General features: G+C 45.3%; 1 protein-coding gene across 1 annotated transcript in view; it reads left to right on the forward strand.

Moving 5' to 3' along the window:
- LOC307244574 (neuropilin-2-like) overlaps positions 1-17,500 on the forward strand; it is a gene marked incomplete at its 3' end in the record, with an annotated part of 106,941 nt that overhangs the window by 35,935 nt on the left and 53,506 nt on the right. The window contains exons 4-7 of the mRNA XM_080019808.1: positions 2,450-2,677; positions 7,373-7,528; positions 7,731-7,900; positions 12,881-13,036. Coding sequence (XP_079875934.1) covers positions 2,450-2,677; positions 7,373-7,528; positions 7,731-7,900; positions 12,881-13,036 — 710 coding nt within the window. The remainder of the gene's footprint in view (positions 1-2,449; positions 2,678-7,372; positions 7,529-7,730; positions 7,901-12,880; positions 13,037-17,500) is intronic.

Here is a 17,500-nt window from a genome sequence, read left to right on the forward strand (position 1 = left end):
AGGTCACAATAGCAAGTAAAATGGACCAGAATGACAGGCAGACAGACATACCTACCGGGAGACAGACAGACAGACAGAGACAGAAACACATATACAGTATTATGACTGAACCTGCACCTGAAAACACGATCCACCGGAGACACGAACCTCCCAGACCGACCAGAAAGTGTAAAAAAAACAAAAACGTTCCCACTGATCGCTGTCCGAGCTCTACTGTGACGTGGTTTCCGTGGAACTGTGGATGTGAACCCGACCAGATCGAGACTTTCCCCCCGAAAAAAAACGCGAAACGACCCGGCAAACAGAGATTCTGAAGTGAGTTACTTAGACTAGAAAGCATGGAGAGCGAGACGAAATGGAAATGGGGAAAAAGCGCAAAGATCACCGATCTCCACATTGTACCCCGAAGACTTTCATGGATGTGAGAGTAACTTTTGTCCCAGAGGGAATTGAGTGTTTGGTGAACGACAGGGACAACAGCAATCAATAAACACACTTAAAAAACGTAGCTACAATGACTCCACTGCAACAGGCCACACACATATATATTTCATTTTTCCTAACAATGCGTCTTCACAGGAAGGGGGAAAAAATAAACGCTGTTTCCAAGGAGACCTGTGATTGGTCTAACCCTGCTGGCCAGTAAGCACTCCAGGAAAACTCCACACACACACACACACACACACACACACACACACACACACACACACACACACACACACACACACACACACACACACACACACACACACACACACACACACACACACACACACACACACACATACACACACACACATGCACTCTCATCTTGGATATGTCTGGTGGGGCTTATGTGGATGGCTGGGGTTTGGGCCACACATCTTGAGCACACACACACACACACACACACACACACACACACATACACACACACACACACACACACACACACACACACACACACACACACACACACACACACGCACGCACACACACACCCTCGTTTAAGCCTCTTATGGTAACCCATTTCTCTCTAGTATGTCTGGGTGTCTGCTAAGCATTGTGTGCATTTCCGTGTGTTTCAGTGTGTGTGTCTGAAGCGGACGCTTTGGGTGTGTGTGTGTATGTGTGTCTGTGTGTGTGCGGGGGGGTGGAGAGGTATCATGCATGGGTGGGTGGACAGGAATAATGGTTCAAGTGGTCCAACCCCAGAGCATTGGTAATATGTACGTCTGCGTCTGTGCATTAATATAGAGGAGGTATTACAGTGGTTGTGATGTGCAGAGCCCCAGATAACTGTTGGTTTGGCTTTGTTCCCGTAGTGTGGAGCCCATCATCCCCACCATTCCTCACCATATGTGTGTGTGTGTGTGTGTGTGTGTGTGTGTGTGTGTGTGTGTGTGTGTGTGTGTGTGCGTGTGTGTGTGTGTGTGTGTGGGGGGGGGGGGGGGGGGGGGGTGCACACACACAAGCATGCATGATGATATTCGAAGCCTCTCATAACAGTCGGACCACCCAACCATGCTGCTGTCAACAGGCTCTACGTCTCTGTCTTTTGTTTCTCACCTTTCTCTTTCTCTTTCCCTCGCTCCATCTCTCTCTCTCTCTCTCTCTCTCCCTCTCTCTCTCTCTCTCTCTCTCTGGTTCCTATCTATTTGATTGATTATGCTTTTCTCTATATGTATTTATCCTTTTGTGTCTCATTATGCTTGTAGCGCGATGTCTCTTTCTTAATATCCTGTCTCTTATTCCAGCCCTCCCATTGTTCATGTCTTTTTTTATCGTTCTTATCTTGCTTTAGTTTGAAAAGGCTCCCTTTTTTTATAATGTGTCCTTTTAAATATTATTATTTTTAAGAAACGGGCCACAGGTTTGATTAGTTTCTGAATAAGCTGAATTTAACAGCTGAATTATGATGTATTATATTATGCTATTATAACATATTCTATTATTTTTATGTATATTATCATTGTATTATTATTAGTTTCACATATTACACATCATATTACTATATTGTATTGTTAAAGCAATGGTGCTTCTGCCTTTTCAAATGCAATCAACAAATGCAATAATATAATTTAATAATTAGACAATTCAAAGGTTTCTCACCATATCATTTAGAATTTTCCAAAACATGAAAACAGAGGCAATAACAAAAATCAAAAATGTGAGGGGGTGTGCTGACTGTGTGCTGACTAGTAAACAGGCTAAAACTCGACAGTATGTTCCTTTAATATCGACCTTTATCTGGAAAATATCAGCCTTCTCTGTGTAGCACGGCCTTCAGACTATTTTCACCAATATAGTTATAGTTATAGAGTTAAATATATTTTATTTCCATCCAGTAACTTCCCTCCCTTCACCAGCTCCTATGGTTCCTCAGTGAGGAAGCAGCTCATTAGGTAAAAAAAAAATATATATATATATATATATATATATATTAATATATGTTTTCTGTGTCCCGCAGGTTCAGACTGCTCTCAGAACTTCACCATCCCCTCCGGCCTCATCGAGTCACCGGGCTTCCCCGACAAGTACCCCCACAACCTGGAATGTTCCTTCATCATCGTCGTCCCGCCCAGCATGGACGTCAGCCTCACCTTCCTCACCTTCGACCTGGAGAACGACCCACTGCCGGGCGGGGAGGGCGAGTGCAAGTACGACTGGCTGGAGGTGTGGGACGGGCTGCCCGGAGGTGAGTCTGCCGCTGGCCACTTAGTTACGAGCCATGATTGTTGTTGTTTTACCCCTTTACGCAGCCTCCGGCCTGCAACCAACTCAAAATCGTGCTGGTTCCAGCGTGACATCACGTCGTCATGGATCATCGTGCTTAATGATTGATGATTATGGAGTTGAGCACTTACCACATGACACAAGACTTTTTCACACCAAGTCCGAACACGTGCAAATATCGAGGGCTGCAAGCTCCTTATGAACTCCATGAATGGTAGACGGGACATGGTTGCCATGCTGTTATTCTTCCTAATCACGATTGAAAACATCAAGGCGCGAGAGAAAACACTCGAGTGAGTTTTGGCCCAAAAAAATGTGCACAGAGCTTAATTGCGGTTTATGCAATTATCTTTTTCAAATAGTCATTCTGTGCCGCACTTGGTGTGAAAAGACCGAAACATTGGCTCGAATGATAGTGAGACTTCAAAGGTATTTGGGGAGGGGAGGACGGTTTTCCAAAAAGTTTGATAACTCTTTATTTGAACCCCTAGAGAAGCTTCGGAGAGAAAACCAAAAAAAATAAAAAAATAAAAATAACCAAAGTTTCAACCAAAGGTGCATTTCGTAGTGGGAGGCGAACTGGTAGACTAATCCCTGTGTTTGTGCCAACATTTTTTGCCCGGCTCGGTCTCAAATGTTCAAAATTTTCCCTAATGTTTAAGTCGAGGGTAAAAATATTTTTCTGCCCCCCGATTGAGGCAAAAGGTTGGGCGCCCCGCCTCCAGCTGTAGTATCGATTGATGTTGAGTAGCAGTTATTTTGGTCGGTGTGCGTTGGTAGATGAAAGCCGTGCTTTCAGGCAGCTTCTGCAGAAGGACCTGCGCGACTCCGCTCTGGCTCGGGAAGAAGGAGGGGAGGCTCGTAGGAGCGCGAGAGAGAGAGAGAGAGAGAGAGAGAGAGAGGGAAGGAAGGAAAGAAAGAAAGAAAGGACAGGCCCATCGTATTTGTGTTCTTATCTTGAAAGTACTCGAGGAGATGTTGGAAAGACAAATCCGAGGCCAGGAGAATTTTCATTCTGTTTTCAAGAGATAGAGAGTAAAGGAAGAGGTATAAAAGAAGGGCAAGGTGGATCTTTCACTGCCAGGAGGATCGGAGCGAGGTTTGGCTCTATATATATATATATATATATATATATATATATATATATATATATATATATAGATATATTTGCTGTGGCTGCGGGCGAAGGGTGGGGAGAGGCGAGGAAGAGAACGTGGATATCACAAGTGGATATCCTGCAGGGAGGTTTGAAAAACAGGGAGGAAAGATGAACTGAAGTGCAAGAGGGCACCAGCTGACATCTGCCACGACTTAGGAGAATTTCCAATTTCAGAAAAGGGACGCTTCCCGGCCCCCGAAAAAAAAACGAACCTTTGCACTGATTTCTTTGACAGTTCATCGTTTGGCATAATGAATGAACCGGACGCTGCTTTTCTTTTTTTTCAATGGACAATATAATGAACAGAGAGTATACAGTGTAGATCCACGTTGGAGGAGCACCAGGGGTCTGCTTTCCACTTGCGTTTATTATTAACAAAAAGATCCATCTTCAGTAACTGCACCAAATATCAATGATATGCTTCAACGGATTAGGAGAACAAGTCAAAATGAGATGAAGAGCTGATTGGCTGAAGTGAGAACAGGAAAGACGTGACAAGATGTTTGTTCTCAGAAAGTGGTGAGGAGAAGATGTGTCAGCGGCCAAACGGTCCTCGACCTGGTTTTCCACTGCAAGCGATGGAGAGAGAGAGAAAGAAGGTTTTTGATTTCTAAGAAGACCGAAAAAGCAAAACAAAACATTCATTTGGAGAGGAATTTGGGATGCACTGAGGCAGTGGTCTTCAACCGGGGGTCTGCGACCCCTACGTGGTCTGCGACCCCTAGGTGGTCTGCAGAGGTACTGCAGGAGGTCCGGCATTTAAAAAAAAATGTCAATATGTATTTTACACAAAAATAATATTGAGTAAAATCCATTAACACTAGAACAGCATAATTATTTTAATTTCAGTAATCGGCCGACAGTGACACTGCCCTTCGCTGGAGAATATGATTGTGATTATACAATTTTTATAACTTGATCTGTGAAAATGTTAGGGTCGTGAAAAAAATCTAGCGGGTCCCTGCTTGGGGTTCCTCTATCCTCCAAGGGGTCCTTGGACTGAAAAAGGTTAAAGACCCCTGCACTGAGGGACGGTTAATTTGGTTAACGAAGGAAGATTGTTCAGGAGATAAGGTGGGTGTGCGTGTGTGTGTGTGTGTGTGTGTGTGTGTGTGTGTGTGTGTGTGTGTGTGTGTGTGTGTGTGTGTGTGTGTGTGTGTGTGTGTGTGTGTGTGTGCGTGCGTGCCTGGCAGAGATTAGACTCCCATTGCTGCACTGTAATTCTGGCCCTATTTTTACTCTCACCGATAAAAGGTTACCACGGCCCGACACTCTCTCTCTCTCTGTCTCTCTCTCTCTGCCACCCCCATTTCAGCCATCTGTTCCCATAACGCAGCCTAATAACCTCCATTCCCCTCTCATCGCTCCGTCCATAGGAGGGGTCACATATCTGCATACCCCATAATGGAACTACATGAGGGAGGCTCTGGGATAGTGTACGTGTGTGTGTGTGTGTGTGTGTGTGTGTGTGTGTGGGGGGGGGGGGGGGGGGGGGGAGGGGGGGGGTATTTTTGGTCGGGTCAGGTAAGGGACAGCTACACCTTCTGTCCATGTAAGCTGAGATTTAATTCATGAAAAATGAGGGAGATGGAGGGATAGATGCCGGGGAGGGGGGGTTGAAAACCACCTTTATTCGATTTTTTTTTTCCCTTTCTTTTTCATTATTTGGAAAGAGAGAGAGACAGAGAAAGATTGAACAAACGCCACTGTTGGCAAACACGCCTCAATTATTCATTGGAACGTCTCAGAGGATTTTAGGATCGGATCCCCTCGTCTCTGTTCTATTATTCTATCATCTAATTTCACTCTAATCTTATCCGGTCCGTCTCTTCTCTCCTCCTCTTTTCTTTCCTCCTCTCCTCTTTTTTTTTCCTCCTCTGCTCTTCCGCCGCCATCCAGAAAGAGTTATTACTGTTATTTGCTCAAGAGCCCCATTTCAAATATCCTCCCACTCCAAAAAAGAAGGGAGAAAAAAAATCAATACCACTGATCGATTGCCGCTTATTTCCTCCTCCTCCTCCTCCACCTCCTACATCTCATCAGCGAGCTTCTTCCTGTGTGTGTGTGTGTGTGTGTGTGTTTGTGTGTATGTGTGTGTGTGTGTGTGTGTGTGTATGTATGTGTGTGTTCGTGACTTTGTGTGGGTCCACAGGGTGTGTCAAAGGGCAGGAGCACGCTGTTACTGTGTCTGATGGATTCATCCTCCGAATCTCTGGCATCTTACTCTCACACACACACACACACACACACACACACACACACACACACACACACACACACACACACACACACACACACACACTCACACAGACACACACACAAACACACACACACACACACACACACACACACACACACACTCACACACCCAGTGGCTTTAAATCTAACTCATCTGTTTGTGTTGACGTATACAAGTTGTGGTATTAGAGTGGAGGACAGCAGAGGAATCACTTAGTCACTGGAATTTACACCGCAAACACACACACACACACACACGCGCACACACACACACACACACACACACACACACACACACACACACACACACACACACACACACACACACACACTGAAGAGGGAAGCACGTCCAGGCCTTGTGTTGATGGATGAAGGACGTAGAAGCGATGAGATGAGAGGGCAGGGTGATGGGGGAGAGAAGGATAGAGAATGGGAGGGGGAGGGGGGAGAAAAGAGACTTTACGGTGGTAAAAAGGAAGAAGAGTTGGATGGGGGGCGGGGGGTGAAAGGTGTTGACGAAAAGGGAGAGGACCGACATTGACCTGTTGATAGAGAGGAGACGCCAACGACGCCACCGGAGTCAAGCTGCCGCTCGCACTCCATCTCCGTGTTGAAGTCTCTCACGTCCTGCAACTAGAAACTCAATCAGGAGAACTTGGAGACGGATGATGTTTACAAGACAATATGAAAGCAGGGGATTCAAGGTGAAAACCGGGTGATTCATAAAACAAGAATACAACAAAAACGTACAAACAAAAATAAATGGAGCCCTATCAAGTATGACATTTAGGAGATATTTCAGAGGATCGACTTGGCATTCTGCTTTTTTGGTTTAGTATATAGTATATCCATGTCTATTAATTTTGTGATTCATATATTATTCATATTCATAACCCATTTTTTACACATTCAAGAGACATTAATTAACAATAACAATTTGATCTGAAAGTTAACAAAGAAACTCATATAAAAGATTTTTTTTTAAATAAAAACCTTTATTCTTGGCAGTTTACGTCTGCTATCTATCTAACTATAATAATAATAATAATAATAATAATAATAATAATAATAATAATTATAATAATAATAATAACAATAATTCATTTATGGTAGAGGGGATATAACAATCCTTGAAAGTATTTTCACTAAAATATACAGTGGTGCATCATAGGGACACAGTATTGAAGAAATGACACTTACATACATACCAAAATTCAATATTATCTAACCGGTTACTTCCTGTTTCCTCCTGCTTCACAGTTGGCCCTCTGATTGGTCGATACTGCGGCACCAGAGTTCCCCCGGAGATCCAGTCATCCACGGGGGTTCTGTCGCTAGCATTCCACACCGACATGGCTGTGGCTAAGGACGGCTTCTCAGCACGATACAACATGACGCACAAGGAAGTCAGCGACAGTAAGCACCTCGCGTGTGTGTGTGCGTGTGTGTGTGCGTGTGTGTGTGTGTGTGTGCGTGTGTGTGTGTGTGTGTGTGTGTGTGTGTGTGTGTGTGTGTGTGTGTGTGTGTGTGTGTGCGTGTGTGTGCGTGCGTGTGTCTTTGTGTGCGTGCGCAAGTTTATTGACACAAGGAGATCATGTCTTCTATCTCTCTCTTGCAGCGTTTCACTGCAGCAACCCGTTCGGCATGGAGTCGGGCCGGATCACCGATGACCAGATCACGTCCTCGTCCAGTTTCTACGACGACCGCTGGCTCCCGCGCCAGGCCCGGCTCAACTACGACGACAACGGCTGGACGCCCATCGAGGACAACAACAAGGAGTACATACAGGTGAGGTTCCTCCCAACACATGGTCATGGCTCATTCATTATTTACCTCCGTTGCCGCGGAGATCTCAAGCCAGCGCTTTATAGAAATCCTGCCTCATCCGTGGTTGCATTTGTGGTTTGGATTGTGACATTTTTATTTTTGTGTCCTCGGTTGTGTTGAAAAGCATTAATACATATTAAAATAAAATTTAATAATATAAATGAATAAACTTTACTATTATTATTTTTACTACTATTAACAACACAGCAACAACAACAACTAAATATTAAATATAGCTGCATGCAGCAGTACACAGGGTCCAGTTTAGGCATGTTAGGTAAGTATTACATTTTTCCTATTTTCCATAAAACACACCATCATTTGGAATCGACAGCAATTACGAATTTCTGAATTGCCACTATTCCCCAATTATACAATTCCCGACTTTCATCAATTTATCGTTTTACAAGTATTTTAATGTAAATGCAGTGAAAACAGAGAGGTATCATGCCATAATAATAATAATAATAATAATAATTATAATAATAATAAAATGTTTACAGAGGTTTTCAAGTATGGCGGTTGCCAGTGCTGCATTGGCTCATTTGTTCGACCAATCACTGTGGGCTTACCCATCTGAAGGTTTTGTCGGTTAGACCTTGGTCCTCATGAGCGTACAGTTATCATTGTTCTGTGAAACACAGAACGTGTTTCAAATTTCAGAGTTTCCGTTAAATGCAGCACGGGCTCCTGCCGCCTTTCGTTACAAACAAGCGTAAATATATGGAATGCTGCGCGGAGCGACCACTGTGCAGTCTACAACGCGCAAGTTGCCGGATGCGAATGATCACCCAGAGACGACGCCTGGACACATAAAACATGGGATGATGACGGTTTTTCACTAATTCCTGCTCCAAATGTAGATCAATATCGATATCGATATACCTTCACCATGTATGTGCGTGCTGCGGTTGGATAGGGTTAGGTTCAGATACTTTTCCCAAACATGTCCCAAGATGATTAATAATAATGAAAATCGGAGCCAAAACAATAGTGTTCCAGGCCTGCGGGCCGGATAGTATAAAGAGTTTAGTTGAGTAATAAATTGTTTTCTACCATTGCTGTTGATTTAACTGGCCTCGCCAACACTCCATAACTACAACAAATGCTGATTTCAGGTTTATTTTTGCGATGTTGACTTGTGTTTGTCTCCACTCTAGAGTGTGTGTGTGTGTGTGTGTGTGTGTGTGTCTGCTTGTGTGTGTGTATTAATATCAAGGTTCTAGCAGTGGGATGCTTGGGTAAGGCATTGTTTCCTGTACTCCATCATGGTGCCAACTTTGTGCCATTAGTGTGCCCAAGTGTGAGTTATGAGCCGTCTGGGAGAGGGAGAGAGAGCGAGAGAGAGAGAGCAGACATATATAAGCTACCCAAACAATATTATTCAGAACCTGGAACACTTTCCTTCCACTTTTCGTTCCACGCCTAAAATGGACCGAAACGGGGAGAGTCTGGAGAGCCACTCCACCCCCACAGCCACTCGACGTCGCCGCCATTGACGGCTCAGTGTCTTACTTTGCTGGACTTTCCCCGAGATGAGTAGAGAGGCTGATGGGCGCATTAGCGGGCAGAAAGGCAGAGACCTTTCATTTGTCCTTCTGCGAACACTCACTCAGCCGCTCTCTCACGACGTGCCGCCATCTGCAAACTGTGTCATTTCCACCTCGTCCGCATCATGCTTGTCGCCAGCCTTGCCGTCGAGGACCCTTTCAGTTGTGAGTTCAGGATATGTTGCTGAATATCCAAGGCCTTTGGAGCCATCTAACCACTTTTGGTGAGGGGGTTTGCAGAAATACGCCCCTCATTTTTGCATACCGTCTGCAGTTTATCCGGACGTCGCTCCGACTGCGTTCTTTGACTGCCACAGATAACGACAGAAGTCACAGAGCAAACTGAGCATTGGAGATGATTGGCGTGGGGGACATGCGTGTGGATGCGACTCTGCCCTCACACCAGGAAATCCCAGGAAGATACTGCGGTGGAGGAAGCCATCGCTCCATCAGTCTTCCTGCACCCCGCCCACCCCCCCTACACACACACACACACACACACATACACACTCACACACTTCCCCCGAAACTCTGAGACACCGTGGCGCTGGCTGCAGCTCTGTTTTTCCCTGTTCCTCTGAAGGTTGCTTCTGTCTTCCTGTATCCTCCTGCGTTCTACATTCTACCTTTTCCTCTGTTTTTCTCCCCCTCACTCTCTTTTGCTCTCTCTCTCGCTCTCTCCCTCACTCTCTCTCTCCCTCTCTCTCTCTCTCTCTCTCTCCCTCGCTCTCTCTCTCTCTCTCGCTCTCGCTCTGGCCACCGGTTTTGGTGTGGTCAGGTCAGTGCGTTCCACAGAGGCTCTCAGCTGTTCTCCTGCGTTAACACCTAGCAGAGAGAGAGGCCTCTGTGGGTGTGTGTGTGTGTGTGTGTGTGTGTGTGTGTGTATGTGTGTGTATTTGTGTGTGTGTGTGTGTGTGGCAGCTCGGCTCTTGACAAACAGCTGTCATAAATGCCAACGTGCCTCTCCTCCTTCTTGCGCCTCATACCGCACGGCCTCCTCTAACTCTGTATCCGCGTGTGTGTGTGTGTGCGTGCGTGCGTGCGTGCGTGCGTGCGTGCGTGCATGCATGTGCATGTGCGCGCGTACGCGTGTTGACTTGTGACAAGCGTGCGTCCCAGGCATGACGGAGCTGCTGCGTGGGCTCAGCAGCCACGCGTGAGGCTTACATCTCTCTCTCCACCTTCTCCTCCGCCTCCCCGTGTAGCCAGGGCAGTTCTCTCCCTCTTTTCTCTTCTTTTGCCCTCCTTCTTTCTTTGTCTTTTTTTTTTTTCGTGCTCCGTCTTCCAGCGATGGGTGATAACGTAGCGTGGCATTTATTGCAACCCTTCGCAGCCAGGTCTCTCTTTACAACACTAGTTCCCTGTGAACACAAGGTGAAACTTTCTTTTTGTTGTTTTTTTCCGGTATTTCTTGGTGACATATTCACATAATATCCATATTATTATGACAAACTGATCATTATGAGGACTGATCATGGAACTTAACGCTTAGATGTTGCTGCTCTCAAAGGCTGCACAAACGTGAAGTGATCCACGTCTCGCAGCTTATTAGAATGTGGCGGAGACCAACAAGTCATGCCTCTAACCATCCATGTAACTACTGATCGTTCCCGAAATGTTCCTTTTGGATGGATGTGTTCATGATCAGTCGATATTTTCTATTTCTATCTCACTATTTAAAATCTGTGTACTGAGAGGCTACTGCTTAGCAAATGTCATTCACCTGGAGTTTAGATGAAATATTCCAAGAAAGCACCAGTAGCCATGACACCATAATGTTGACTTTGTAGATTTCGTCACCCAGTTGTATTCTATTCCATTATATTCTATTCTATACTACTGTACTCTATTTCTTCCTATACTATTATTTTTTATTCTACTCTATTCTATTCTATTCTATTCCATTCTACTTATTCGACTCTATTCTATTCTATTCTACTTATTCTACTCTAAGCCACTCTATTCTATTCTATTCCCTTGTCTTCCTCTGGTTTCCACTCATGTGCAGATTGATGATGTAAGCGCTGGTGGCTCTGTGATCCTAACAGCTCTGTGATTGATGAGGAGGCTTCCCAGGGAATACTCACTTAGCAGTACACACACACACACGCGCACGCACGCACGCACGCACGCACGCACGCACGCACACACACACACACACACACACACACACACACACACACACACACACAGACACACACACACACACACACACACACACAGACACCACCACCTCTCTTTCTCTTCTCTGTTCCGAACTATTGATTAGTTGTCTAGGTGGGTCGTTGTCTGCCTCTAAGCCAATGCGTGTGTGTGTGTGTGTGTGTGTGTGTGTGTGTGTGTGTGTGTGTGTGTGTGTGTGTGTGTGTGTGTGTGTGTGTGTGTGTGTCTGTGTGTGTGTTGGGAGTAATCTAAAACACCTGTCTCGGTGACAGATAACAAACGCAGCATTTTACCTCCCCCAGTGTTTTTCACCACATCCCATACTTTTTCTTCATTCACACACACAGACACACACACACACACACGCACACACACACACACACACACACACACACACACACACACACGTGCACGCACACACACACACACACACACACACACACACACACACACACACACACACACACACACACTGTACAGCGTCAAATGGAGTTCAAGCGGTATTCTACAGTCAGACTTTTCTCATCTGAAAGCCGTTGTGTAATTATCACATTTCTGTGTCTCTGCAGCAGCTTCTTCATGCAGAGCAAAGCAGAAAAAACCAAGTTTGAAATCAAAACAAACAGGAAACCGACGAGGAGCCCTGAATACGTCAACATTTGACACATCCAGGGCGTAAACACGTGGATTCAACTGCCGTCAGGCTGAAAAGTGGACGCGCGATGTTTAAAGGACACTCGCTTGAATCTCAAATCTCAAAGAAGAACCCATTGTCCTCTACCAGTTTTTTAAAATATTACAAAAAGTCTCTTGAGGGAGGGTGCTGGTGTTGAAATGGAAGGAAGTTGAAGCCTACAACACCGCGGCACCGCGCCCAGCAGCATGCCAGGCACGTAGCGCTGGCATCCACAATTAGGACGGGATGTGATTATAACTATTGTATGGGAGGAAATTAAAAAGGGCCTGGGGTCATTACTATCGATCTGCTCGTAGAGAATGGGAGAAAAAAAAACAGAGGAGAATGAATAAAGGAGGAAGGGAGGAGGAGAGGAGAGGAGGGAAGGGAGGAGGCGAAATTGAAGATCGTCTTGCGCCTGGAAAAAAATAAGCGTGGGAGCCGCGATCAGGCTTCAGTCCAGGATCTGTGCAAATGGTCACTCGCGGTGTGTTTTTGTTCCTCTCCTTCCTCTCTTCTTCTTCTCCTCCATCCTCTCCCCTTTTCTTCCAGGTGGACCTCCTGGTTCTGAAGGTCCTGACGGGCATCGCCACGCAGGGCGCCATTTCCAAGGAAACCCAGAAGTCCTACTACGTCACCACCTTCAAGCTGGAGGTCAGCACCAACGGAGAGGACTGGATGGTCTACAGGCACGGCAAGAACCACAAGGTAAGCGAACACACACACACACACACACACACACACAAACACACACACGCACACACACACACACACACACACACCCAGGCACTCACACACTACTAGTTTAATTACTTCAGTTGGACCTACAGCAAACATTTTATGAGGAAAAAGAGAAGCAGAGAGCGAGTATTTCACTCCAGTAATGTCTGGATGCCTATTACACACACACACACACACACACACACACACACACACACAGAAGTATGTACACACTCGCAGCTATTAGTACTAATTATACTGACTTCGTTTGGACCGCAAAGTACTTATACAAAACAGCCATGTGAGAGAGAGAGAGAGAGAGAGAGAGAGAGAGAGAGAGAGAGAGAGAGAGAGGGGAGATTGGAGGGAAGTTTGACAATGTGTTGGTGTGTGTGTGTGTTTGTCAGTGTGGGAGTCCTTCACTTCGAAATGTCTGGATGTCATAAAACACACACAAGCACTCTGTACTGTACATAGACAGACAGACAGACAGACAGACAGACAGACAGATAGATAGATAGATAGATAGCTAGATAGATAGATACTTTTTTCATTTAATATTTTGACATTTTTGTGTTACGGAAGCTCACATCAAAACAATTTGCATTAAAATATATATCTATTAAAAAAGTCAATATATAATAAACTTAAAATAATAAAAGAAAAACCTACAATACGAAATGAAGTATTTATTCTACAGACACAGACACAGACACAAACACACCCCCACAAAAAAAGTCCCCTTAAATATTGGCTGAGATCGCAATTTCACACTGTCCACAAGGGATTCCACTGCTGGGTAATTCAGCGTTTTTAGAGTTTTCTTTCTTTTCTCTTTCGTTTCCGCATCTGTTTATTTACTATCCTGTGCAGCCGCAACAGGCCGCCATCCCATCAGTGTGAGATAAGGGTTATCAGCCGAGCCCAGGAAAGAGCTGGGGTCCCTTCATCCTGGCGTTGTACCTCCACCGCCCCGTGTTCCACGTCCAGTTACAGTGTTCTGCTGGATTCACATTCCATCTGGTTTCCACTCCGTTCCGTTCCACGGCGCAGGTTGCTGAGCTGTTTCTCAGCTGCCGTAGCGGCGTTAAGCCATGAGACATCGTCAGTGGGAATTTCGGTGTCTGGGGATTTGAAGCCCACAGAGCCAGGAGCCTCCTAATGGTGGCAAACTGCGGACAATTAGAGCAGGAGGGAGGAGGGGGTGGGGGAGTCTTCGGGGCTCCCGGTCCGTGGGTGGGTTGGGGATGTTTATTCCATCACATCTGGTCCTGCCGCCGTTAGTGGTTACATGTGTTTGTCCTGCGGTCGTTCACCACGGTCTACCCCCCACCCCACCCACCCACCCACACACACGCACACACACACACACACACACACACACACACACACACACACCACACACACACGCGCCACAATGTCCAGAAATACTGACAGACATATAGGCTTCATACACACATACACATTAATGAAGAGATACACACAAACACACACACACACACACACACACACATACACACACAAACACACACAAACACACACACACACACACACACACACACCTCCATTAGAGCACAAACACATTCAACAGTAGTGGTGGAAACAAAATGACTCTTGTAGTGAAAGTACCACACTGACATTTCTACTTCAGTAAAGTCATTTAAGTACTTGCTCTTAAATGTACTTTAAGTATTAAAAGGAACATTATTTGTCATATCCAATGCCCTGAGATAACACAGCATATCATATGATACAAGGGGCTCCTCTACCCTTTTTTCGTCTATATACTGATTACAATTTACAAAAAAAAATTGTATGGATGGTGCCAGTCATTTAAAAATATATTATAATATAGATATTATAATTTCTATATTATAATATATCAGCGATCAGCGACAACATTAAAACCTCCACTAATTACGACTAATATTGTGTAGACCCCCCGCGTGCCGCCAAAACAGCTCTGAACTTTCAAGCCCTGGACTCCACAAGACGACTGGCACCAAGACGTCAGCAGCAGATCCTTTAGGTCCTGGAAGTTGAGAGCTGGGGCCCCCATGGATCAGACTTGTTGCACGTCCCACAGATGCTCCGTCGGATCGGACCCTAACCCCGGCCATCCACATGATGTAGAAGAAAACGTGATTCATCAGACCAGGCCACCTTCTTCCATTACTCCATGGTCCAGTTCTGATGCTCATGTGTCCATTGGAGGAGCTTTCAACGGTAGTCAGGGGTAAACATGGACACTCTGACCGGTCTGCAGCTACACAGCCCCATACACAGCAAGCTGTGATGCACTGTGTGTTCTGACACCTTTCTATCATAGCAGCATTAACTTTTTCATCAATTTGTGCTACAGTAGCTTTTCTGTGGGATCGAACCAGACGGGCTAGACTTCACTCCCCATGTGCATCAATGAGCCTTGGGCGCCATGACCCTGTTGCCGGTTCACCGGTTGTCCTTCCCTGGACCACCTTTGGGAGGTACTAACCACTGCATACAGGGAACACCCCACAAGACCTGCTGTTTTGGAGATGCTATGACCCAGTCGTCTAGTCATCACAATTTGGTCCTTGTTAAAGTCACTCAGATCCTTTCGCTTGCCCATTTTTCCTGCTTCCAACACATCATCTTCAAGAACTGACTGTTCACTTGCTGCCTATTATATCCCACCTCTTGACGGGAGCCATTGGAACGAGATGAACAATGTTATTCACGTCAGTGGTTTTAATGTTGTGGTTGATCGGGCTAAGTCAAATGTACTTAAGGAAATACAGATACATTACAGAAGGAATTTTACTGCAGTACAATAACAAAGTACAAAAAGTAAAAAAAAAAAAAACAATGCTCTCTCTAACTCTACAAGTACTGCTTATTACTCGAGAATCTTTCGCTGCTGCTGTGACATAGTTGGTTTGTTACTGTGACAAATCTACTGGTTGTAAGTCACTTTGGAGAAAAAGCGTCTGATCAATGACGTAATTTAATGTAATGTACTTGTTCTTTCCACCACTGTTCAACACTCGCACAGACACTCCCACACACACACACACACACACACACACACACACACACACACACACACACACACAGACACACACAGACACAGACACAGACACACACACACACACACAGACACACACACACAGACACACACACACACACACACACACACACACACACACACACACACACACAGACACACACACACACACACACACACACACACACACACACACACACACACACGCACACGCAAGCAGAGTGCAATCAGAGATGTATTGTAGCCTCTGAGCCCTCCTCTGTGGCCTACACGTCCCATAAGTCTTTGCTGCAGCCAGAACCCACATGCACCGAGGCGTGGCTGATGGATTAAACTCCGGAGAGTAAAGCTGGGAAGAGAAAAAAGGAAATTGGCCGATGAAAAATGGAGATAAAGGAACGGGCGGCGGGTCTCGGGGTGAATGTGCGGGTCGGTTTTTAGACACATAGACAAAATGAGACCGAGCCGAGATGAAAACAATGAGTCAATTAAAAAGTTAAAACGCTAAATTTTTCTTTTGAAAAAAATAATGGCTTGAGGTTGTACAAGAGTGAAAACCAGCTCGTCGTCTAAGACAAATTTAAGATTCGGACAGATCCAGTCTTAATTTTGATATTAATCTCATTGATAATACAATTAAAAGTCCTATCATGTCAGGTTTTTTTTATCTGCATTTTTTTAAAGACTTTTTCATTTACTTTATAGGCTTTTCATCCAGTGCTACCTTTGTTTTTAAGCCCCCTCTGATTTCACGGATCATCCACTGGGTTTCTTCTCATGCCGCTCGCCTGTTCGTGAAGCACTTTGTAACAGTGTCTTTTAGAAAAGTGCTTTAAAATCGAAGCTGGGTGGACTACAGTAGTGGAGACCATTGAGGAATCTAATCTCCAATAAAAACTGTGATATATGAACATATACACATACAATGTAAACAGCCCGAGTGTCTTTGATGAGGAATCGATGAAGATTTGTTGAGGTAAGTGGTCGGTGTCATCACCCTTAATCCTCCTTGATTCCCTGGGAACTGCGCAAGGCTGCTTCAATGTGTGCGTGTGTGTGTGCTGTAGGGCGGCAGAGAGAGTGAAGAACTGGTCCATCCCTTCATGGACAGACAAGCATACACACACTGACACACACACGCACACAGACACGCATCCTAACTGGCGGGGTCTGAGAGTCTGTTCTGTGATGTGCTGCTGCAGCTCAGAGCTTCCTCTCTCACTCCGTGTTCCACCAAACTAGAGTTATTTACAGATAACACAGATACAACCGGTCCAAAAATATTCAAGACACTCGTTCTTCAATATCTTCAATGGGGTGGAGAGGAACTTGTTGTTGAGCTGTTTTGTCCACGGCTGGCTCCTCCCTCGGTCCCTCAGAGTGAGAAGTTGCAGGAGGAAGAGGGT

The sequence above is a fragment of the Zeus faber genome (assembly GCF_960531495.2).
Source record: "Zeus faber genome assembly, chromosome: 18".
NCBI classification, from domain to species: Eukaryota; Metazoa; Chordata; class Actinopteri; order Zeiformes; family Zeidae; genus Zeus; species Zeus faber.